Source organism: Bradysia coprophila, unplaced genomic scaffold (assembly GCF_014529535.1).
Source record: "Bradysia coprophila strain Holo2 unplaced genomic scaffold, BU_Bcop_v1 contig_373, whole genome shotgun sequence".
NCBI classification, from domain to species: domain Eukaryota; kingdom Metazoa; phylum Arthropoda; class Insecta; order Diptera; family Sciaridae; genus Bradysia; species Bradysia coprophila.
In genome coordinates, this window is record NW_023503632.1 from 1241513 (window position 1) to 1267515 (window position 26003).

Consider the following 26003-nt stretch of genomic DNA (forward strand, 5'->3'; position numbering starts at 1 on the left):
GCGCTAACTTCAGCCCGATAATTTCTCGAGGTACACGACACTTTCATGGTCGTGTGCGGTGCCATTAGAAAGGTAATTTTATGTTGTTTTAGGGAAAATGTGGTTATATGGGGGTTTGGTAGCATCTACGATAAAATATGAGTACTTAAACATTTAACTACTCATATTTCATCGTAGATGCTACCAACCTTCCGTAAGACCAACGCCTTTATTGTCAGATTTGCCATACAATAAATCTGCACGGATGCTGAATAAGGCATTTAAAGTTGGGGTAGTTGTTTCATTGAATTTATTTGGTATAACAATAGAATCATGACCTTATCACAAATATTCGTACACAAATTCTACGAATCGATCATATATCACAAACACGCATTACATTGAACTGATTGAATATTTTATCGTATTATCCTCCTTCAGACGGCAAGCCATTAGCATTAATTTCCCACAACATTATCCAGGGCTCACTGCTTGCTATTGATAACAGATGGCATAGCCGTCTGTAAATCGTGATTAGAACTACACTTACATGACTAGAATTTCAACGTTCGATTTATAAACTTAAAGAACTAAGAAACAACCCACCGATCCCACTCTCCTCATTTTATTGACCCCGTTAAAACTTTTTTTTGTTGAAATCATTGTTTTCGGCTACAAAATCAATGCACAGCATCGCAGAGTAAGAATAATGGCGTATTGGCGTAACACGACACACCGAGAGCTACCAGCTATCTTTCATTTCGCAATTGAATATCACAAGTTGATCGTCGATCCTCATCATCGACAATTTGATTTGGTAACGGTGTACAGCAGCCGCTATCATTGTGCTGCGATGACGATCCAGCCGAGCCAATACTGTTTCGATATGCATATTTATATGTGTTTGGATTCAGCAGGACGGAAGGACTAAGTTTTATTGCATGGTCATAGCTGGGTGGTTCGATTACGACCGAATCGTATTCGGGTGGTTTTTCAAGCATTTGCACGTCAGGAACTGTGATCACATGGATTGGTTCGTCTGTCTGAAATATTTTTTTTTGTTGATAGATGAGAAATATGAGAAACTTTTGATGGGTAAGTCTGTGACGTGTGGTTTGGTGTGGGACGGAAAATAATCTATTTTTTCGTCGGAAGCTTTGACTGACTTTCCAACATCCGAATGAACACTCCAAAAAATCTCCAAAATGCTCTAAATTAGAAACTAACTAAATCCACTGCTTCATTTTCGCTTTACACCCCAGACACCCAGAACGAATATCTACCACATTCGCTTATTATAAATCAAAATTACCTCAAATGATCGAGTTACCGGAACTGGACCTGGTGATCGAAGCCAACAGCACATCGCCGTGCAGATTAGCATTGCTTAAATAGAATAAATTCGAGTTCAGTTTAATCATGACAATCCGAAACGTTATTTTCTAAATCAACCTCCTAATAAAATGCATGCAACTCCAGCATATCTTATTGGTTCGGTGTAATTTTCAGCCAAACCAACCCAGTTAATTAGGGCACCGAAACACAACAGTAACATTCCATATCGGTAAGGTCTTTGTGTTCGTTTCGCCTCCTCGGGGGTCATCACTGAAAAAGGAGTAAAAAAATGATTTTATTAAATCAAGAGGATTAGACTGAAACAAATTCGAAAACTATAAGAAAGTTGAGCCGATTACGATTCATGCAGTTCGCATGAGCTTTAATATGGGAATCACATGTTAAAATCATCTGTTTCGACAAAGTAACTAAGACCAGCGTGGAGTTTATGGTGTTAAAAAGCTGAGTACAATTTTCTTCCCTGATTCGGACTACTAATTCATTTTCTTGTAGAACGTCTTCATACTGAGTCAGCGAGACAAACAGACTAACAATATATCTGTCTAGCTCACACCAATGAAACTTCCGTAAAACTCTGAATTGACTAAGCTCATTATGCACACGTCATACATGAAAATGAATTAGTCGTCCAGAATTAGGGAATAAAAGTGGACTAAGCTTCTTAAACACCTTTTAAACTCTGCGTTGGTCTTATGGTCACTTTTTTGAGTAGTGTATCGATAGCAAAAACCGAAATGGGCGGTGTCAACGCACTTCAAGCAAAAATTCATACAAAACAGTACTCTATTTGGCAGCTCCCACTTGAAGAACTTTTGCTTGAAGAGCGTTGGCGATGTGTTCTAATTTGCGGTATTATGTGATAAACTGAATGAAGCAAGAAACCTTCCCACTGGTCAAAATAATAATTTGGAAGCACAGTCGTATTACATTTTGCAGCCAATAATACGTTAATTGTTAAGGTCACAATAACAATTGGTGTAAGTGAAAGTATATATACACTTAACTCCTATTTTAAGAGTCTTAAGCAAGTATTTCGATGAAAATCTAAGGAAAGTCTTTACACATAATTTCGGAGGAGAACTCTAGACATGTAGAGTGTTTTCGAAGCATTTTGTTAACCTTTAACAGTTCAGATTTCGATTTTATTCTTTTTAACTCTCTTGCCCCTTGTTCTACTTCTAAATTACTGGGATTACTTTAGATTTGTTAGGGACGGTTATGGATTTATAGAAATTATTTTAATCCCACGGGGATCTTACTCTGTGACAACGTTTCGACATAAACTCCGACTACTTTAAGAACACAATTGCTCTGCGTGTGCTGTTGGTTCTAATTTCGTCTGATATATGACCAATTTTCAGATTAATAAAAATGCCTCCCTACACGTAGTGGATGTCGATTTATTCTACCACTTCCAAATACAATGAAAGTAATTCCTGAGAGATTAAATTTTTATTCCCAAAAAGATTCGGCCACGTACTGTTAATCTCTAACACATTCAAATCTATGTCAACGTTTCTATCTGTGTATCCGTTCTACCTACGTCTATACTCTAGAATCTAGAGGACAGACATTTTGTCATCAAAACCTAGAGAGGAGATTTCGAACAAAATTTCGTAAAATATATGGTCCAAACATGAAATACAAAATGTTTATTGGAATGTGTTTGCCCTCTTAATTAAGAGGGCAAATTGTATTGTCGAAAGCGTCAACGTGTAAACTCATACGAAATGTGTATTTTATACCAAACAAATCGTACAAATGTCGTACAAATTTCCTCTCTAGGTTACACTAAGATCAAAACTGCATTCGATCAGATTAAGGTCTAAATATTCTAATCTATACAAGAAGTGCGAGAATAAATATTTTTACACGTGACACTTAGACAATGTGTGTTATCCTAAGGTAAGTACATCCACTATAAAACATACTGATAACAGTGATTGGAATAATATAATTTTTATGATGTGTGTGCCGAGTAAATCACGGATGGAATAAACATAAAATTGAAGAGCACAGTCGTACGTATAATACGTAGGTAAGTCATATATTTAGAACGTGAAGATCCTAAAATACTGCAAATGATAAAGATGATAAGAATTCGCTTAACTTAAACGAAAATATTTTTAGGGACAAACAGCTAATTTTATGCGATGCCATAAATGATTATAACAGTTCCGAGATAAAAACAAAAGATAAATTCGTTGTTTGTTGTTCTATTGCTCCAAATGTGAGCGTCAGGTTGTATATTTATACATACTTGTGGGATTCATGGAAATAACTGAACCAAGCAAACAAACCTTGCTTTATCCAACAATTTATTGCACACAAAGAACACTACCAAAGTCCAAGAAAATTTTCCAAGGTAAAGGTACGATTGACTTTGAATCAGAGGTATATAATTAATCTACGCCAAGAGCTCGACGTTTTACTTGTTTTGTGTGAAGTACCATGTACATTTAGTTTCAAACTTCACACAAGATAAGTAAAACTTCGATGAAAGATCAAATATATATCACCCTAAATACCTAAAACCTGAAATACCTTAAAAAAAATTAAAATAAAAAAATTTCCACAAAAATCATTTGCGTTTTCAAAAATTTCGCGCACAATAAAAATCCATATCACCCTCATTCATTTGTTGTCATTTTATAAGCGGCGGATGTAAGGAACGAATCCGACGTTTAAAAATCGGTCAACTTTTGCCTGGTATAGAGCCTTTGTCTACGTTGATGAGACAGTTTCTTTAAGCAACATAATATAAGGCATTCATGCAGCACACAATAGTAAGTAGTAGTAGATTACTAACTGGTTTTAGAGCATTTTATTTTGACGAGTGTGACGTTTACAGCACGAGCCGAAGTGAAAATATACTACACAAGTCAAAATAAAAATCTGTAATATCTTTACGTACGCTGATGGAAAAACCGATTTTCTTTCCGGGAGCAAAATCGGCAAAAATATCCGGATTTTAAATAAAATCAAATTTTTTGTACCAAATGGGAACAATTTCCCGAGAGCAATGCTTCCGTGCTCCCTATGATTTTCCATCAGCGTTTACGTAGTTTATTTTACTCACAAAGACCACCGGCAACAAGAGTTTTAACTCTATTTATTCTCGGAAAATTAGCTTCCGGTAGTGCAGCGAGTAAAATATATTATGCAATAGTCATTTGTGTACCTGTTTTGGACGATTGATTTTAGGCAATTTCGCGGATTGTAGGCCGAACGAAGTGAGGTCTACAAGCGAAAGTGCCTTAAATCAACCGTCCCAAACAGGTGCACATGTGAGTTTTCATGCAGAGGGCCGGAAACCCGAGAAAATTCGAAAAATTGCCCTCATTTTCGGCCCCGAAGCATGAAAACGGAATTTTATGGTTTTTCTTACTCTACCTACACATAGCAAATAGTACATTGAATGACAAGGGGCGAAAGTAAAAAAATTCAACCGTGTGCGAGAGTTGATGCCCGCGCCGAAGGCAAGGGCCTCAATCGCACAGGTTGATTTTGTTTACTTTTGCCCCGAGTCGTTCATACTATTTTTTTTGATACCAACATCGAAAGTTGATACGTATCGCAAACAGCAGAACAAAATGTTGAAATATGAAGGCATTTAGCCAGAAAATGCGGGTGTCCAGGGGGCGGCAGCCCCCTGGTATATCAAAAATTTAATTATTTAGCCATCACAACAATAACACACACAAAAATTAACAAATAACTAACAAATCATTAACAACAAAAATTATCAACTTCGTATGTTAATTTCAATAAGAGCACTGGCGCACGCTTTATTTCAATTTTGATCGCAGTACACTTATTGACAAGAGTCGACTATTACATTATGTAGTCGACTTTCGCATTATGTATATTGACTTTCGCTTTATGTATTCTTTCTTTCTCCCCGCTCAAACACATAACTTGCATTTTTTTACTTTCGCCCCGGATTTCGAGGGCGAAAGTATCAACTTTCGATGTTGGTATCAAAAAAAAGAAATTTAACTTTTACTTTACTAGTGAGGTAAAGTGGCTATTCCCTCACTAGTGAAAGCCTTTTCCCTCGCTCGTAAAGTAAAACGTTATACTTTACACGTGAAATAATTTGATATCTCGTATCACGATGAGTAAAAGTATCCGAGGGCTTCATCTGGATACGAGATATCAAATTACTTCACTGGTATAGTAATGTACTATTCTTTTGTTCTTCTGTCAAGTTTGACAAATGTAACAAAAGAAAAATTTGAATTAGGTCTTTTTCGCGTAGCTGAAGGCGAAAGAACTCATAATCACTCTAAGTAAAATTAGTCACAATTTGTTGAGAGCAAAATTAGTTGAAGGAAACTTCAGCCTAGGTTTTGAATACAAATATAAGTCAAAGACCAGCGCATGCCACATTCCAATATAAAGAACTTACCGCAGTCAAACAAATTACAAAGGGTTTTCGGTTGCCCATCGTCGATATTGTAAATTGGAGATTCCATAATTTAAAGCAAAATGATTGGTCAATGACCCGTTTTCTAATTTTGCTTTTAACTTTTTCGTTGTGAGGTAAATTGCAGAGCGTAGCACATCATAAAATGCGTCTTAGGAATCTGTATCGGGAAAATGGAAATTAATTTGAAATATTAATTGATGTTCCTTGAGCAATGATTCCTTGAATTTGGTCGTAAAAATGTTCCTCTGATGATAACCGTAAAATACGATAATCACATTTGAGAGTTAGACACAAATTGATTGAAAGAAAGCAGAGTAGTTTTAATGAGAGCTTCGAGCAGGGCTCATTGCAATTTTCTTTGATATATAGTGTGAAGCTTCCTTTCCGAAGCATCTGCATTGTTCGTCGGAAAAGAGATTATTTTGTAGAAGGAAAATTACTTCAAAGTGACTATTTGCATCCGGGGCAATATAAAATGACTATTTGGACCCGAATCATAAACAGAGCGAATATGAGGCGTTTTGTTCCTTCATAAATAAATCCTCAAGGGAATCATCCTTTTACAAAGCGTTTAAGGAAGTTGTTGGAAGAAACTTCAGGTTGACGTAGAATGTAGAACAGCCCTACGAAAATACCGTTTATTATTAAAAACAAATTGTAGAAATATCGCTCTCTTTTTATTCGCTCTATTTGTCATTACTTTCCGTCCTTTTGTTTTACGAGAATTTACCAATGAAAAGTTTTTACATTACAAGGCTCTAAATGTCCTACAGTCTAAATCATGTTATGGACACAGATTTTAGTAATTTGATGATAACTCTTTAACTCTTTACAAGAGCGGTTTTGGACCGACTCTGTCAGAACTAAAGTCTCATAATGATGGTCATCATGTATTCAACTGAACAAACGGTTAACTTAAGTCAATGAAATGAGGTCTTAAAAAAGGTAACCAACGGCGAGAATAATTTTAATTTCTGTAGGATTGAAATTGCCAGTGAGCTTACTTTAAACACACCACCCTTGAACTAACTATTCTAGTCGGACACTAGAAATTTAATGAAATTACGAACACCTATAACCTATTCATAGGTACTGGCTCGGACATTGTTGTAGAAATGCTAAATTATGCTCCATCAATCAATTGTTATACAGCAAATCAATAGGGCAACAGGGCAACTTTTTCAGAAAAAATACGCCGCACACTATCAATAATTACAAAATCAATACCAACAACTGAAATAATTATAATATTCTTTATATAAAGATTCGACCGTTTCGATAGCGCTCGCTCTAACTGACCAAATCAGAATGATTATAATCCCTGAACCAAATAACCGCAACAAACCAACCGGTAATATAAACAAAACCTTGAAAATTGCAAACTAAAAGCCGAAAGACCATAATAGTCAAATTTCATTTCCAAATTAATAAACTTTCAACATGTCTCGTGCTTTTCTGTTAACTACAAACACCCAACAATTACAACAGCAACAATTTCAGCATATAGAGTCACATCGGTCACATCTCAATTTTATAACACAAAAATCGCAAGAGTTTCGAAAGAATCTCACGCGGTAATCCACTTTGCATGCGAATCACTACCTATATCGAAACTCCAATGAATTAACGAACAAATGATTGTTTTCGTGTAATCAATAATGACGTCGTCAATACATTCATTCAATGTTATATGCTAAAAAAATAGTTTTCATTTGTTCTCAAAACGGTTCGTAATTCAATACCGATAATAAAGAGATCAAATATTCTTTCAACAAATAAAACCAATATCGTGCCATAGTAACAACACGTACTAACTTTGGTGAATAGGGAAAAATTCAACCACTTCCTTTGGAAATAAAAACCCCCTTGTAACATTCGGCACAATGTTAAATTTTGAAGTTCTGTTAATACGAAGACTCGAATTCGAATAGGAGAGAGTGAGAGGAAGACAGTGCGTGTGCCTATATTAGATTTGAATATCGAAATATTAATAAACTAATGGACTGTGTCTTTTTGTATGTAGCTACTAAGGTTTTACGGTCAGACAATAATCATAAAAACATTTATTCGAGTTAAGCACTCAATTTTTTTCAATATAAACAGAACGTGTCACTCTACATAACGATATGTACCTAAACGAATACAATGCAAAATTTACAGCAGTCAATTAAGCATCTCTCACTTATTAATACAGAACTGGCAGTCCCAAATTCCTTTCCAATGATGTTAGTGTGTAAGTTGTGTCGATTTTATTGCTTCTCGTTCAATAATTCTTTTCATATTTTTACGCCTGATTGGAACTAAAAGAATCACTCGCTGGTTGTACACCGAAAATGGTTATTTCTGTGCCTTAGAATCATAATTCGACGTTTTTCGTCACTGCACGCACCTACCATCGAAAAGTGATTGCTAAGAAAAGCTGAAATTGTTGTAATGTTTTTGTTTTGCTTTTCGTCTCATTATGATCCTTACGGCACAGAAAACGTAGTTCGTGATTCGTGACGAAAGCAGAATTTTTCCAGGACGCGTCTTAAGCTTGTCCTAACGAGGCGAACCCGAATAATCTGAATAATTCTACTTTTCGTCACTTGTGACGAAAAATACTATTGTTTACCAAGTAGAGAAAATAGGAAATTCCAACAAGAGCGAAAATTTCGCTTTGCTCGAGTTGGAATTACCTATTTCTCCCCGAGGTGAACACATAATTTTTCATCCGTGCGTGGAATGAATATGAATAACCTTATTTTTTCTACTCAAATTCATTGAGTAAATGTCGTTTTGTTGACGCTATCTCGAATGACAGTTCAGGTGAGAAATTTTTTATTTTCTCCCATGGTTCGGAAAAGAGTTTTTTGTGTTTATTCACGGTAATTCACGTCAAGGGCGGAAGGAAAATTATGTGTTCACCTCGGGGAGAAACAGATACAAATAATCATTTTATCCACGATACAAACACAACACATTAATTTGTTCCACCATTTTCAAAACCAGTTTAACAGTATTGCAAAGAAAAGAAACTCTTGTGCACCCCTTGGAAACAATAGATAAAAAAAAATAACCTGAGCTGTAAAGGCCATCTTTACACCACATTTGAGCCGAACGGATGAAAACACATTTTAATTTTTTTAATTTTCTTCTGAAGGTGGATCGTCTTATCAACCGGCTATATCAATATGTTATCAACATAGACAATTTTTACAAAACCATTAGGTCTGCGTAGCATTCGCTTAAGTAGCAAAACTTTGTACCAACAAACTAATGAAGTAATAGATTGTAGTATCGAATCTAACATCAGAGGGAATTATTTAAACGTTAAAGTCTTGACGTTAATGTGTAAAATATTTTCCTGTTTTATGCATTGTTAAGTGGTGTAACGTGCGTGTTTCATTTAGACAGGTATCTTCCGGGGAATCATAAATTATTTAAAAAAAACTTTATTTTTATTTATATAAGGGTAAGGGTTGCAGGAAGTATAATAGAATTTTCCGAATAGATATTTATAGCATGCAGGGACCTATACCGCACATTATTACACCCGACTATTAAAAATACATAAATAAACAACCAACGCTATGTTGAGCTACAAGTGACGTAAAACAGAGATGAAAAGAATGGTTCGAATGGCAGATATCAAAACACTAAACCTAATCGGTTTCAAATCTTTTCGCGGTTTTCAATTCATTTTACCTGTTTGATATATATCTCTATTGCACTCATTCACCGATATTTGCCGAGACAGATGGTCTTCCATTATCATGGAGTTATTCGTTCAGTTTAATTCGCTTAAGGTAATATCACGCTTTGCATCAAACATGCATCAATATTTTCAAAACAAAACTTGTTAAACGCAGCCAACAGAACCAAACAAATATAAATCCAGCGCACGACTAAACGTATACCAAAAATTAAAAAAATTGTTTCAACTTTTTTGTCGAATTGTTGCATTACATAACTCTTTGTTTTATCACTTAGCATCGTTTGAATAAGAAATTTGACACTGCTAACGACTAGATATAATATTTTTGTCAGCAAGTTGTAGGTATCCATCTATCCATTTCAGTTTTTTTTATTCTTCGCAAATTGGTTACGATAATAGATACTCTTCAGAGAGGCTTGTATTGTGAGCAAACTTTTCATTGGTTAAATAGTTTTAAGATGTTGGCTAGACGTTCTAGTGAATATGGTTTCGAAAATGTTCTATTTGCATTACATTTACCGGGACTTGTGCGTCGAAGAAGAGTTTTATGATTTGCGTTATTATGTTATTTCTTGACACTTTTGTACAGACCTAATGTTTGAGTAATTGAAGTAATTGAAGCAGAGATGTGGATGTAGTTTCAAACACTTCCTTCGATTTCACTGATCCTGATCCCTGATCGAGGGGCGGACATTTGTAAATTTCGTTGGCAAAATATTTCCAAGTTTTGAGGATTTTCTTGGAATTCCAAAGAGTTTCTTGAATTTTTAGGATTTAATGACGAGTAGATTTTCAAGGAATTTTCAAAGGATTTTCATTCGACTGATAAAGGAATATATACAAGTATCTGCCCCTTGTCCCTGATCGATGTGGACGGAGCAGAATTATATAACTTTTCCGCAACTTCAATGAAATCTGTAAAAACTTGAGTACTTTCGAAATGAAGAAGTCTTTTTTCTGTGCTATCCATAGAAATGAAATCCACCAAAATAGAGCCCGAAATTGAAGTTTACTGATGAAATGACCCTAGAGTGCAAATCACGATTCAATACCTTATATTGACTCGTTGGTTAGAAAGTTTTTTTTTTTATTTTTTATTTATAAAGTGATAATGGTAATTGATTGCGAATTTAGGAAGGTCGAATTCGATTATAACTGATTTTGAAAATAGTAAGTTATTTATGTAGACAAAATAGGAGTGAGAATCCAATCCAAATTTTCTAATTTTTTTACACTTGCAATACGAATTTGAATATTTCAATATTTCGTCTTTTACTTGAATGTGCATTTAATGCCTTTTTTTTTGAATGGGCATTTATTGCCAAGTTTGAATGTGCATTTATTGCCAAGTTTTTTAACGTTGCGATTTGGCATTTGAATATTTCAGAAACATCATCAACAAATTCACCTTATTAAGGTTGATTGCATAAATTTTGCAAACATCCGTGACTCTGACATATATGAAGTGCTTTTTAACGTTACAATTCTCTGTCGTCGTTAAGTTAAAATTACGTTAAACCGATCCAAATCAAATTGTCTAAGTCGCGTTATCCCTAAAGTACCTAGAGACACCGTTTCGTCCCGCTAGTTTCAAAAGTTTCACAGTTCATCGTTATAATTCCCGTGAATTATAAAGTGAAAACAAATGCATTGGGGGATCTCATCAAGGACGACAATGTTTTTTTTTTGAATGGGCATTTATTGCCAAGTTTTTTAACGTTGCGATTTGGCAACGGACTAAATGCAACACAAGAACTCACCCACAGCGCAAGGCTATTAGATTAAAACAGAAGATAAGTTCAAAAACAAAGCCAACGCTTTTCCCTTTCCCAGGGCTCGAAAGTCAGAGTGGACTGACTATCTTCAGTTGTTTCTGCTAGTTGAACTAGTTTTTAAAAGGCAACATAGATAAGTGCCATCGTCTGATGGAAAGCTTGTGGACATTGATGGAATGCTACTTTGAAAGACCCAAATCGTAGCCAAAAAACAAAACATTCTCGCAGAGAAAATCATAAAAGGCATAAACAAAAGACTCACCATACACACGCATAACTCAATTTCAAAACTCATAGACAGGGAAGGTAAACAGCTCCACTAAATGAATTCCTTTCAAATGACACGAAAACTGAAAATTTACTTTCATAGACAGCTGTGATGATTCTGAATTGAAATGTGAAAAACCATTCACAACAAGTTGCTAAATTTCTAAGCAAAATGACACGCAGCAGATCAATCGTTGCGCTCTTAACCAGAGTTTGAAAGAGCCAAATCGCAACGTCAAAAAACTTGGCAATAAATGCCCATTCAAAAAAAGCATTGGCTTTGTTTGTGAACTTATCTTCTGTTTTAGTCTAATAGCACAAGGTTAGGGTGAGTTCTAGTGTTGCATTTAGTCCGTTGCCAAATCGCAACGTTAAAAAACTTGGCAATAAATGCACATTGAAATATTCAAAGATTAAAAAAAGTTGGAAGAACAATCACGTTCTTACATTTTCGTGTTATGAGTCAATCACATTGAGACAAATAAATTAATTGAAAAATTATTTCACGAAAATAAACGAGATGAAATATCCCGAAAAAACAAATCCAAAATGCTCGATTCACATTCTTTTCACGCAAATAAGAAGTAGGTCGCAACATAACAGACACTTTATTGAGTGCGAAAGGAATCATCCGTTACTGAGTCACTGTAAGACGGTTCATGGTATTATAAAACGTGAATAGATTGTTACGAGTCGTCGTATGGAAGCTTTAAATAACTGTGTGTCGATAATGAAGAACTGGAGATAGTACCGATTTAGTTTTAAGCTTTAGTATGGACAGTTATCGAATCTATTAATTGATTTGATCTGAGTATTTTCGATAGACTGGAAAAGAATCTTCCATTCGAAGAAAAAATTTTTTTTATTAAAACAATTTCATTTTTCTTACATTTCGTTATCGGTTCTCATACTTCATGGATTACGAATATAAGTTAATCGTATGTTAATTGATTTTACTGTGGATATCTGTTGTCGAAAGATAAGCAACAATTTGATACTACTACTACTACTACTACTACTACTACTACTACTACTACTACTACTACTACTACTACTACTACTACTACTACTACTACTACTACTACTACTACTACTACTACTACTACCATGACAACGTAAACTAGAGCTACTAGAACTTATAGGTTTGTTCCAAGGTCATTTCGAAATGTCAAATTACATCCACAGAAGGCAACTTAACCTCAATTTTTAAGTTGACGAAAATTTTAACGAAAAAATTTCAAAGAAATTGGTTGACTTTTAGGTTATGTTCATCTCTGTGGATGAAATCGTCGGCGTTCGTATTGTCAAAGTTCGGGCTTACAGTTATTTGGAACAAACCTATTTCTGTCGTCGTTGTGTTGAAAACAGATGATATAGCTGTTCGCAGAAGGTTCAGTGCTATGGATGTTGGTGGGTCACCATTTGTATAAGAGTAAAGGGGAGAGCATATTTTTGGAAAATTTATTAATTAATTTTCCAAAATTATGTCCTGCTCGGTTCTCGCCGACGCACACATAAAGACGAATGAAATCGAAAATATTTTTAACTTGGAAGATCCGAAAAAAAAGTCAGAGGCTGTGAAATTTCACCATGAATTTGACTCAGCTGTTTCACAGAAATAATCAAAATTTGTTTTCGGTTAGTTTTGACTTTATGTGTCGATCAGCTAACAAACAGCTGAGCCAAATTCATGCTGAAACTTCACTAAATGTATCAAATGGAAAACAAAATTATTTGCGAGATGAAAACACAAAAAAATTATCACCTGGCCAAGTAAAGTATGGATCATAATTGATGCTATCGGGCATATAAAATCGTAAATCTAAATGGTCTGGCATGCTGGTTAATATCGCCACCATCAAGCCCCTTAAGATTATATTATTTCGATGTTAACTAATTTACTCGAAATCCGTCGATTACACTGTGCTCGCACTCCACAAACTCCACATCCACAACAATAATTATTTATATTTCAAACAAAATCAATTTCCTCAGTGAAAACAATCAATCAATTTAAGATTTGAATTCAATTTACATTATTTATCACAGTCGTCATGCAGTGATTGGAGAAGAAAATTGAAAAAAAAGGGTCAAGAACACCGTTAAACACATCCAATAATGTGTCTGAATCGAGTTATAATATCCGTTTTTTTTTGTTACTGAGAAAACTGCATCGAACAAACCTCGCGAATTAAAGCACATCTGCATACTGTCCGAGAAAATTTCTTTCAACCATATAAACAACAACAGAAAAAAGTAAAGAGAAAAAATGAAAAGAAAAATTTTAAAACAATTTCATCAAGGCAGAATCGTCTCGTTTATTATGTGGCATGAAACGAGACAACACAATTGTTGTTATTTGTTTACCAAGGGGAGAAAACGGGAAATTCCAGCAAGAGCGAAAGTTTCCAGAGCGTAGCGAGGCTGCAATTCGATCGAGTTGGAATTTCCAATTACTCCCCGAGGTGAATACATAATTCTTCATCCGTGCATGGCGTGAATAACCTTATTTTCTCCACTCAAATGCAGTGAGCAGATGGCTTTTTGTTGACGCTCTCTCTGATGTCAGGTGTTTATTTTCTCAACTCTTGTTTCCATGTGGCGAAAAAAGCTTGAAACTGTCACTTTGTTTTGGTATTGAAAAATGGTAAGATGTCTTTGTTTCGTGGATAAAAGCTGTTATTCATGCCACGCACGGCTAAAATGGTTATTTGTTTACCAAGGAGAGAAAATAGGACATTCCAACTCGAGTGAAATAGCATTTTACATGATTAGGGATAAAAAGATAAAAAGAAAAGTTTTGGCGTGAATTTGTGAGGTGAAACCGAGGTCAATAAACACACAAGACACAAGACTTTTCATCTTTTTATCCCGAGCCATGTAATGGATTTTGTATGCTTGCTAAGAGGACCGTAAGTAAAGCTGTCAATTCGCGGGGCGAAAGCTACTTTCGGTCCTCTTAGCAAGCATACAAAACTTAATACGTAACTCTTTCGGCCTACTCAATCGATACGTAAATAACTATTACATGCTTTTGAAACCAAATTTCTTGTTTTCCATAGGTATGTACGTGTACTTTCGACCCTCGGGAAAACAAAAGCATGTATTAGTATTTTACTATGCTGGTGCATGTAATAAGGCTGTTACATGTATAGGCAATAACCTTTACATCACTCGCATAGTAAAACGTCGTACTACACACGGAAAATAAAGTTATATCTCGTATCACAATGAGTAAAAGTACCTCGGGCTGCCGCCCTCGGATACTTTTTCTCATCTGGATACGAGATATCACTTTACTTCCCTTGCATAGTAATGTACTATTACATAACTAGGGATATAAAGATGAAAAGTAGAGTTTTCGTGTAAATTTTGTTTATCCGAGGCGAAACCGAGGTCAATAAACACACGAAAACGAGACTTTTCATTTTTATCTCGAGTTACGTAATGGATTTTATCACATACGCGCGGTGTTCGGATGTCAAAATACTTCACTAGAAGTTTAATTCAAACACTACACTTCAAGTCTATGTTGTTGTCTCGTTTTCGCTTATGTGATAAAATAGAGTACACACTTGTCACTATCAGTCTCGGCAAGCCTCGACTTCTTCGTGACAAGTGTGTAATATATATTACATGCTGAGAGCGTCGAAAGAAGTGCTTGAAACATGAAAAGTACGGGTTTCGACGCATGTAGCATGTAAAAACTCTTGTTCACCCCATTGGAAAAACAAGAAGTGAGAAAATGCAAATTATCATCAGAGAGAGAGAGAGAGATAGAGAGACAAAACGCATTTGAGTGAAGAAAAATAAGGTTATTCACGCCGCACGGATGAAAATATATTAATTAAATTCAATTTTGCTATCTTAGCCGGCGCGAGATATTGTTTACATTCCATTTATTGGGATCAGGTTATTCTATTTTGCATTTTTTTTGTCTTTTTTTAATTTGTTTACGTCTCAGAATTTATTGTATATGATAGCTGCCGGCTTGATATTTTGTGACATTCACATTGCAGTTATTCTTCTCCATCACTCCCCACACACAATATATAATTTCGTTGGGGAATACACTTTATATACAAGTTTATGACCGTTAAATATTAAATATTTATTTTTAGATAAGCCAAAATGTGTGAACGCTTTCATTAATGTTAGTCGTTCAAGCACCGAAATATATTAGCACATTGACTTATAATTACTAGATTATAAACAGAAAGCATTCTTTGCAAACAACAATTATTGATTTGTTTATACCTTGTTTATATTATGATGAGTGTTGTTGCAGGTACGATATACATGAACACAATTGTGTTAATGGAAAAGCGATTCGATGCACTCGATATCGATAATATTAATTTTCAATTTGTTTGTTCTTAGCCGGTTGCTGGTTAATTTATTGAATGATTTTATGATTCATAATTTAGTGGTGGAGTGCAGAGTACAGGAGGTACTACTTATATAAAAACAAAGATATTATCAGCGAACGCAGCTTTACTTTCGTGTCGACGCCTATCATCGTGAAATCAAAAAATCAAATCAATTTTTTTTTGAAAATTCGCGAAAAGCTCGTGAAAATTCACAAAAGTTCGTTTAAAGTGGCGAAAATGTTATCACGATTACAGACTCTATTTCGTTTGACACTTTCTTTCAGCAGTACTTTGGAAAACAATTTAAAAAATAAACATTTCGTAGGTGCAGGAGTAAGTGATTTACCAACAAAAACACGTACGATTGTTGTGCAAGAACGAACGAAGAACGAAACTTTGTTTTGCTTATGATTCGCTAGACTTGTACATGCAACAGAGTATGACTTGTCACTTGTGGTTAGTTGTTTCCTTGCCACTGTCGCCATGGCCTGATAAGATGTTGGCAACAAAACTTTTGTGGAATTATGAAATTGCATTGCACTCAGCAAAACATGTAACCTTTTTAAAACCTTTATTCGACAGCCCAACTATTCCGCGACTTACAGAGAAAAATTGGTAGATTAACAAGCTTTCCATTCCATTTTCTTTTGTTAGAATTTGAACAATTTTCCTGAAGCTGAAGAACTAGATGTCTCAGCGCTTCTCGCATTTTTAGACCCGTACGAAGTACTGGGGTCTTATAGGTTTACGCATACGTTTGTAACACGTCGAATTGGACTCCCTGAGGGGAAACCTATTGTGGTTGTCTTGAGATGCTAAATCAGTGAAAAAAAAATGTCCGTCTGTCTGTCTGTCCGTCTGTCCGTCTGCACGATAACTTGAGTAAAACGCATCCGATTTTGAAAATTCTCGTTTAATAATGTCAAAAGACAGGCTAAGTTCGAAGATGAGTGATTTTGGATTGACCCCTCCCGAGCTGTGGCCCAATAAGTGCTTTACGGTTTTTCGAAGATATCACCGGACATTCAAACGTTACACTTGTAAGTGATACGTCAAATAAAAGGTATTTACAATAACGATCGACAAAAAAAAAGTTTATGGAAATCGGATGACCGACTCGTGAGTTAGACCCCTTGGTGTGAAACAGGCACAGGGCGGCAAGCAGTTTTTGCTTGTAGGTCGGCCACATTTCAACATATTTCGTCTGTTTTAGCTTTATTAGATAGGTATTGACCGTACCAATCAGGGAAAAAAAATTATGAAATTATGTTCTCCGGAGCGTGAGCTAGGTCTCTTGGAGTGAGCTCTTATCTGGCTACTCGGCCGTACAGTGAACGTGGAGTATTTTGTCAATATCTCGAGTAAATTTTGACCGAATTTCATGATTTTTTTTTGTTTGAAAGGTATTAACGAATGTAAAGCGTCGGTAAAATTTCCGGTCTCCTAACAAAATGGCTGCCGGTGGCCATATTGGATTTTAATAAAAGTGATATATCTTGGGAAAAAAGGTACGTAGAGAGTTTCTGTTAACATGGAAATAATTTGTTATGTGTGTGGGGTGTTTCAGGCATTCCATATATGGATATCTATATATACCTATATACAGCTATATTGAGCTATATACAGGCATATAGAGCTATATAATAGCATATATTTATCTGTGAAATGTTTATTTATAGTGAAATATAGGTAAATATAGGGGTATATAGCTGTTTAAATAGGAATTTATGAAAGTTGACTTCGTACGGGGCTGTCTATATTGCCTCCGGCAATTTATTTGTATATGCTAACAAGGCAAAGAAAGATAATGTAAGTGATTTTAAAGGGCGAATAGCTTTTCAGTAGAGAATGAAGTAAAAGAAATGAAGAGTTTCACAGTAAAGGCTTTTGATACGAATAGGTGTTTCGTACGGGTCGGCGTTAGCTATGTTTTTTTACTTATTTCTCGAATAGGGTCAGAGAAAGAAGTTAGCATCCCCCAATCACCAGATAATATCTACCGTCGTTGGAACTCATTCACATACGAAGTCAATATACCAGACAAGCAGACTGCTGGCTTTTAAAAATAAATTAAAAAACAAATATTTGCACGTGATAACGGTGCATGATCAGGAGTAAATGCAGACATCTAGGCTGTTTACATGCATATAACGGAAACATCTTCTCACGCACCTGAATCACTTTTTTCCCTGTTATAATTTAGGGAATCATTCGCTATTCAAGTTATTGTTCTAGCAATCAACGCTTCTTACGAATAAAATTGAAGAGAAGAAGTAGGATTAGGATATTCTGAGCAAGGCGGACTCTGCATCTGCACATTGGCCTCCAATAAGCCTGTTGTGTGAACTCAGCAGTTTGTAATTCTATATAATGAAATGAGAGCAGACTATTGCAAGAAAACAATTGGTAATGCGGTTACCGATTACCCATAGACTCCAAAAAGACTCTTTGTTGCCGTAACTTTCCATTTTCATTTAAAGCAACGATAAAAATAACGTCCTTCAGCCTTCAGTCAACTTATTCACACTACACGAAACCAATATATCAACATAACACGACAATGCAATGGCCTCATTTCAGTTGTAACTTTTGTTTTGTTTTTTGTAAGTGACGATTCTCCCGATTCTCTCACTATACGTATATTTAGATAGGTATAATGTCCATTGATGTACGTTCATTCGAGGTTTATTGACTGAATAGGACATTCATTGATTAAATCAAATTTTCGTTGAGCACATGACTTGACAAAAATATTGAATATTTGAAGCTAACAACCGTAAATCGTGAATAATATATGATGCCAATAATGTCGACTAAGCATGGTTGCATGAGTAGAGAGTTAGGATGGGTATAAGATTGGTGAGGTGAACCTATTTAATAAGTGCGTACAAAAAGTGGGGGGTATCAGATAAGTAAAGGTCGTTGGAAAGATTTCGTCCCTAATTATCGCACTTTAATTGTTGTCTGTTCACTTGGCCTATAAGAAATAGTTGTGGACGGTAGATTTTAGGCAATTTCGCGAGTTGTAGCCAGAACGAAGTGAGAAAATGACTAATTACGAGAAAAATTCGGAAATGTATACCCAAGTTGTTCAACATTGAAGTGAAAGGAAACCGTTGGGGTGAGAAAATGGCAGTCTTGGCATTTGAGACTAATCATACCTATATTGGTATTTCGTTCGATAAAATGTGGTCCCGACACCAGCTATGATACACATTTCGTACGGTTTTACGTAGAAGGTTACACCAAAACATGTGGGCGTTCGTAATTCATATTGGGACCACATGTTTTACATAAGTTTGCTCGAAATTTCCCCTCTAGATATAATTACTCTAAGCGTCTAGGTATGATTAGTCTAAGCATAAAATTACGATAGCATTCTTGTCATTGTCAAGTGTAGTAGAAATGCTGGTATGTTGCCTGCAGTAAAAAATTCGACTGGTCTTGAAGCACTAAATTTCTTTTTTATTTTTTTTTTAATTTGTGTTTACACTTGCTTAAGCCTAATATTTAGACGAGAATTTATTTATTTATTTATTTATTTTCAATTTACTCAATTTACCCTATTGTGCTTAACCCACTTGATTTATGAATGTTTGTTTTACATTGTGTTCCACGCAGAAATAATGGAATGATAAATAAATGGTTTATTTAAAAAAAGGTGTACATATTCTTAGAACCATTAAGAATCTATTACTTCCAAGTCTAAGAAAATGTGGGCTGAGTTTGTGGAATCTAGGCATGGGCTGTAATGATAATGATTTATCGATAATTATCGATAATCGATAATTATCGGCTTTTTTTATCGAAAATTATCAAAAAAGTATCGATAATCGATAATTATTGATATTTTGCAAATTATTATGGTAATTATCAAGATATCGATAATTCGATATATCGATATGTCGGTCCGAAATTCCGATATATCGGTATATAATCATGAATTTTCAGATAAATATCAAAATATCGATATTTTGATAATTATCGATAATTATCAAATTATCGATAACGATATGATTAATCGATTATCGATAATTTCTTTCGATTGATATTATCGATAATTTTGAACGACTCCCATCCCTAGTGGAATCAAAAAGAAAAAAATTATAAATGTTTACTACCCGATAACTAAGACTAACGTGATAGTGTATCACATAACTGTAAGACACTGTAAAAAAAACCATTTCATACAAAATAGTATTCTATTTGGAAGCTGTTGACTATAATCACTTTTGCTTGAAGTGCGTTGGTACCACTCATACTTGTAGAATGCCTTGCTGTGATGTAAATTTCAGCGATTTTTTTTTATCAATTGCAATACGTGTCTCGAGTGAGAGATTATTGTTTTTTCTTTTTCGGAAACGACGAAGAAAATGACATAAGTAGAAATGAGAAAATAATAACGAAAGTGACTCACTCGACATCGACAATCTTTATTAAAATTAAATGTTAAAATGTAACGTCACTGTTTAATTGTGAAAAAATTAGGTCTCTGGATGTATCGAACTATACTCAACTAAAGCAAAATTACCTCAAACAAAATTTTGATTTATTATTTAAATTCAAATTTTTTCATCGGTTGGAATTGGGGCAATGTGCATCAATTAGGTTGCGATAGTTTCTGATGCGTTTATGGTATCCAGTTCAAGGAGAACAAAGAAACGATTTTAATTTTTCGATTTATTTGTCTTTGAATATTTAAACATCCTCAACTGACGTCAGTATACGAGCAGAATTACACTGGTTAGATGGGGTGTGTTTGCATAAAATGCCAGGTTTTTAATTCGTGTATTCTCTAGACTCTACGCGTGGAAATTATCGTTTGTTTTCCATTAGAACTAACTATTTCCAATGTAAGATCATTTCTCTGCTTCTGTGGCTAATCTCGGCTTATGCTGCTACGCGAACTTAGGATTGAAATAGTTATTTACTTATTAAGGGGAGGAAATAGGAAATTCCAACAAGAGCGAAAGTTTGCTGCCAGAGTGAAGCGAGAGCCGTAATTCGCTCGAGTTGGAATTTCCTGTTTTCTCCATTTGTTAAACAAATAACTATTTCCGAGATGAACACGTAATTTTTCACCCGTGCGTGGCGTGAATAACCTATCTTATCAACGAAACAAACAAACAGATCAATTTGTTTCGCCATTTTTCAAAATTAAAACAGTTGCAAAGAGAATAAGTTCAGTATTTTCGACGCCCTCAGCATGTTAAATCCATTACATAACTCTGCTACGCCTCGAATCTACAAAATTCACACGAAAACTCTTCTTTTCATCTTTTTTTCCCTAAACATGTAAAATACTATTTTAGACTAGACATACACAACTCTGTAAAACAACATTAGTATTTACTGCAATTGCTTTATAAGACGGTATACTTGGTAGTCATTCCTCTCACATTTCATTACAAATAAAAAATTGTGAATTGAGCAGCCAAACTTACTGAGAAATCTCGTAATAGAATCATTACAGACACACATTTTGATGAATAAAAAGGCAAATTGAGGCAATCCAGCGGTTCAAATAATTCCTTAATTCAGCCGTTGTTCGTTGAATGACGATGATGCTAATACACTTTGTAATGAAACTACTTGAAGATTTAAACGCCGGTTCACTTTACACCAAAAATGTTCAAATCATAATTATGACAGCAAGATCCGAGGCAAGATAACTGATTTCGTAATAACTAAAAAAACATTGCGAGTGTTTTGCGGTAAAGGGCCACTAGCTCAGTCACTGTTAATGAATGGTTGTACTGTGAAGGTCTCCGTTGAACTGCCACTTCAATAAATTTTCCACAAATATATTCAATTTTCCGATGTATTATGAGCACTATGCAAGTATATATAACGACGCAAGTGGTCAATTCAATACTCACAATGTGCTGAAGAGAATGATTCGATTTATTCGATTTCTCATTATACATACAAATGTATGTATGAAGCATACAGTGTTGCTTGCATTTAATAAAAATGGTGCTACTGACTTCAACGATAGAGTATTATCCGGCGGACATAAATAAAATGTGAAATCATAATTCGTGTTTTTGATTTCATTCAAATGTGGACTAAAGAGGCTAAGTTTGCAGAAGCAGCAACGTACACAATAAGTAGTTACGTACTAGCCTTCCACCTAAAGTCTAAAGTCTAAATAGACCCGATTCGATTCCTGTGTCAGACAATTCCATATGGAACTTTTTCAAGCGATTATATCGCATTGGGAACGTCCTAGAGTTTACTCAAGCTCAATTTGGGTAGGAGCAGTGTGTTTATAGTGGCTGAAGGATGCACACATTGAATAACTCGTATGAAGTAACCAAAAAACTATGAATTTTTGTGCATAATTCCCGTTACTCGATAGAGTAACGGGTCTGGTAAAAAAAAAATTAGTTTGTGTGTCCGCTGCCCGAGATCTGCTGATAATAGATACAATATTATTGCAATAATTTAGTAGTATCTTCTCCTTTATGTTGCAGCACTGCTGTATTATTTACACTATATAGTTTATGTGTCCGGATCTCCCTCTGGACTCGGTCAGTTTGTGTGTCCGGAGCCGAATACTGCTGACACTTTATATTATACTAGTGTATAGCCTACATTCAGGCGATATATCATTTCATTTATTTTCATAAAAGAGAAATCTGCAGTATAGATACAAGTCTAAGGAGCTACATTACAATTATCAATAAAGGCACGTTACACCGGTGGTCCAGACTGCATTATTTTTATTGTACAAAAGGCTGTTGGTTAGGTCTCTAAACAAATCAAATGAAATAATGGTTGGATAAGCAAGAAGTCCCGTTGGGCCCAAGTTTTCTCATGACTGTAAGGCTGCAGCTCGATACATAGTTTTACAAATCTTAGTCTACATTTGCGTGTCTCGTATTTCGTATTTCATTTTTGATGATATTTTTTCATCAGAATCCTTTTGGTGTTCTCTGAGAACAGTGGGCAGCTTAACGAAATTTTCATAAACTGCTCAGTTTTCTTAGAGTTGACCAGCAGTTGCTACAACCACATGTATTTTCTGTTGAACGCTAACACATTCGTCGTCTATATTATTTAAAAAGGAATGTGGTGAACTAAAATACAGTATTCAAAAAACGCCCAAATGTATGCTTTTCAGCAAAGCATCGATGCCACTTGATGTACGTAAAGGTGTCGTTCTAAATAGAAAGATTGTTGAGTTCTTGATTCAACCAATGTCGCCTTCCTTCGACACCCCAAACTCTATAGTTAAAGATCTCCGATAACTATTAACTATACCATGTGCTGACGGCACTAAAGTAACAAAAATAAATTGAATCGTGTTTGGTTATTTGTTCCATACAATAAATGGTTAGATACACATAAAAATATCGATGTTTCAGCTAAATACTGACTGACCTAAATAAGATAGCAAAGCATACATTCTATAGGTAAAAATGTGTGGAATTCACATTGTGCAATAGACACGAATCAGGTCACTACACACCGTCTGGTCAGATTCAATTCTTCATTTATAGTCATTTTGCAGGCAGTAATATCCAAATTTCAGGTTTTTGAACGTTCAGCAGCAGAAACATTCAGCACATTCTCATGATAAACGATTATCCATTGGACTGAATAGAGAATCGTATTAAGAAGCATATCAATGGCAGAGAAAACCAACGAATTATTCGGTTTAAATTAATTTGTACACAAAAAATGAAATCTGTACACAATAAAAAATAACTGTACACAAAAAACAATTCTCGTACAATAAAATTAATAATTTGTACACAAATTAATAATTAATTGTACACAAAAATTGTTCATTTTGTACATAAAATGTGAATTTTGTACACAAAAAATAAATATTGATACAAAAAATAAATATTTTGTACACAAGAATTAATATATTGTACAAAGAAAGAGTGATACTGTACACTAAATTTTTTTTTCATACACAGTATGAAAACATATTGTACATAAAAAATAGATTTCGTACACAAGCATAAGAACAAGAAACTAGATGTACGGCATAAAAATAAATATAATCCTTATACACAATGTGGCAACAAAGTCTCAATCTCACAAATAAATTGTGATTAGATTGTTCCGGAATGCACTTGATACACATAAGTAGATCGCAGATGCGAATAATGTTATGAGTTTAATAAAATAGTCAGCGCCGCAGGCCGTGAAGAAAATTTAAAAAAAAAGCGGGGTCGAGGGGCGGCAGCCCCCGCTGAGGGGGGTCAAGGGGGGAGAATCCCCCTTGAATGCAATAATAGAAGTTGCAAAGTTTTTGTCAAAATTTCCACATTGCCAGCTAATATTATTTCGGCCAATATTGATTTTCGCTTTAGTTATTTTGACTTTCTAAATTTTGGATGTAGATATTTTGGCTTTAGACATTTTGTCCGTTAGATATTTTTACTTAGACATTTTAACCAAACGTCCCTCTAAATATTTCCGCGTTGTGCAACACTAGAGTCTCAATATTTTCCTTTTAGACAGTGTGGCACCAAAGTCTCAATATATTCCTTTCACTATATCACAGAGTGAATGTAGGGGAAAATTGAATATTACCTTTACCTAGTGAATAGCATTCGAAAGTTATATACGACAGTACGACACCGAGAAAATCAATATTTTCCTTTTAAACAATATGGCACTAAAGTCTCAATATTTACCTTTTACACAGTGTGGCACCAAAGTTCTCAATATTTACCTTTTAAACAGTGTGACACCAAAGTTCTCAATATTTACCTTTTACACAGTGTGACACCAAAGTTCTCAATATTTTCCTTTTAGACAGTGTGGCACCAAAGTTCTCAATATTTACCTTTTACACAGTGTGACACCAAAGTTCGCAATATTTTCCTTTTAGACAGTGTGGCACCAAAGTTCGCAATATTTTCCTTTTTGACAGTGTGGCACCAAAGTCTCAATATATTCCTTTCACTATATCACAGAGTGAATGTAGGGGAAAATTGAATATTACCTTTACCTAGTGAATAGCATTCGAAAGTTATATACGACAGTACGACACTGAGAAAATCAATATTTTCCTTTTAAACAATATGGCACTAAAGTCTCAATATTTACCTTTTACACAGTGTGGCACCAAAGTTCTCAATATATTCCTTTTTAACAGAGTAACGCATCACAGAGTGAATGTAGGGGAAAATTGAATATTACCTTTACCTAGTGAATAGCATTCGAAAATTGATATACGACAAGGAGAGAATCAATATTTTCCTTTTAAACAATTTCCTTTAATAAAAACGTACATACATTGCAAATCATAAAATTCCTATTCTTTCACCAGTGCCTTGGAGGTTTTCTTTGGTCGTCCACGGTTGGTGGGAAACAATACTTCATCGTCATGATCTGATTCTTCTTTTTCCGGCTCGTTAATGATACCCAAAGTGTGAGCTACCGATACAATATGATCGCAGATAAACGATTTATCAAAATAGTAACATGAACATTCTGCCAATTTCCATTCACTACTTTGTTGCGGAAAAGAAACGACGCGAACACCTAATACGAACGTAATGAAGTCGCTAAAAGTTTTGAACGTTGGTTTTTTCATCATTTTCACATCCTCCCAAGTAATATTCTTGTTTAATTTTGAGGAAAAAGCAAAAAAATCTATGGAACCATTACTATTTGTTGGTCCGTTAATAAAATTCAGATTTAAACGTCTGCCACGCTTCAATGTTTCATCAGAAATGATTACTTCATTAGCAAATGGTTTCTTATCTTTCAAGTATTCTAACGACCGTTGACGAACAATGGTTAGTGCAGTGGATAAAAATATTTTTAACGGCTGGCGACGATGTTCCGTTTGGCAACGTTTCATTGTTGAATTGAAATTTTCCAACCCATTATTGTGTTTCGGAATACGTGGAGCCACGCCGACATACCAATTCTTAAAATTACGGAAAAAACGATTTTTGTATCAGTCTTGTAGCTTCGGGCTCTAGCTTCTTCCACTTAGTAACAAACAACTTGCATCCGAAATCAAATATTGCTTCAGATTGACACAAATGTAACTTCCGCACATCTGCTTTGAATAGATTTCGATTTGTGGATTTTTTAAATTTGTACTTCTTCTGAATGTTAAGGATAACATGAAAGTAGCACATTATGATCAG

At 34.9% G+C, this 26003-nt stretch overlaps 1 protein-coding gene across 5 annotated transcripts; it reads right to left on the reverse strand.

The window, feature by feature from the left end:
• Window positions 1–278: 278 nt before the first annotated feature.
• LOC119081918 lies at window positions 279–21692 on the reverse strand. Of its 5 annotated transcripts, XM_037191158.1 has the most exons (5): window positions 13272–13465; window positions 5747–5924; window positions 1432–1584; window positions 1292–1365; window positions 279–1022 (listed from the first exon to the last, which is right to left on the reverse strand). In XM_037191158.1, exons 2-5 carry the CDS (start codon window positions 5811–5813, stop codon window positions 729–731), a joined length of 588 nt encoding a protein of 195 aa, XP_037047053.1. In that variant the 5' UTR covers window positions 5814–5924; window positions 13272–13465; the 3' UTR covers window positions 279–728. The 5 variants fall into 5 exon arrangements, with proteins under 5 accessions (XP_037047053.1, XP_037047054.1, XP_037047055.1 ...); XM_037191159.1 differs by lacking the exons at window positions 5747–5924; window positions 13272–13465 and adding an exon at window positions 21321–21692; XM_037191160.1 differs by lacking the exons at window positions 5747–5924; window positions 13272–13465 and adding an exon at window positions 21469–21691.
• Between the last annotated feature and the right edge of the window lie 4311 nt (window positions 21693–26003).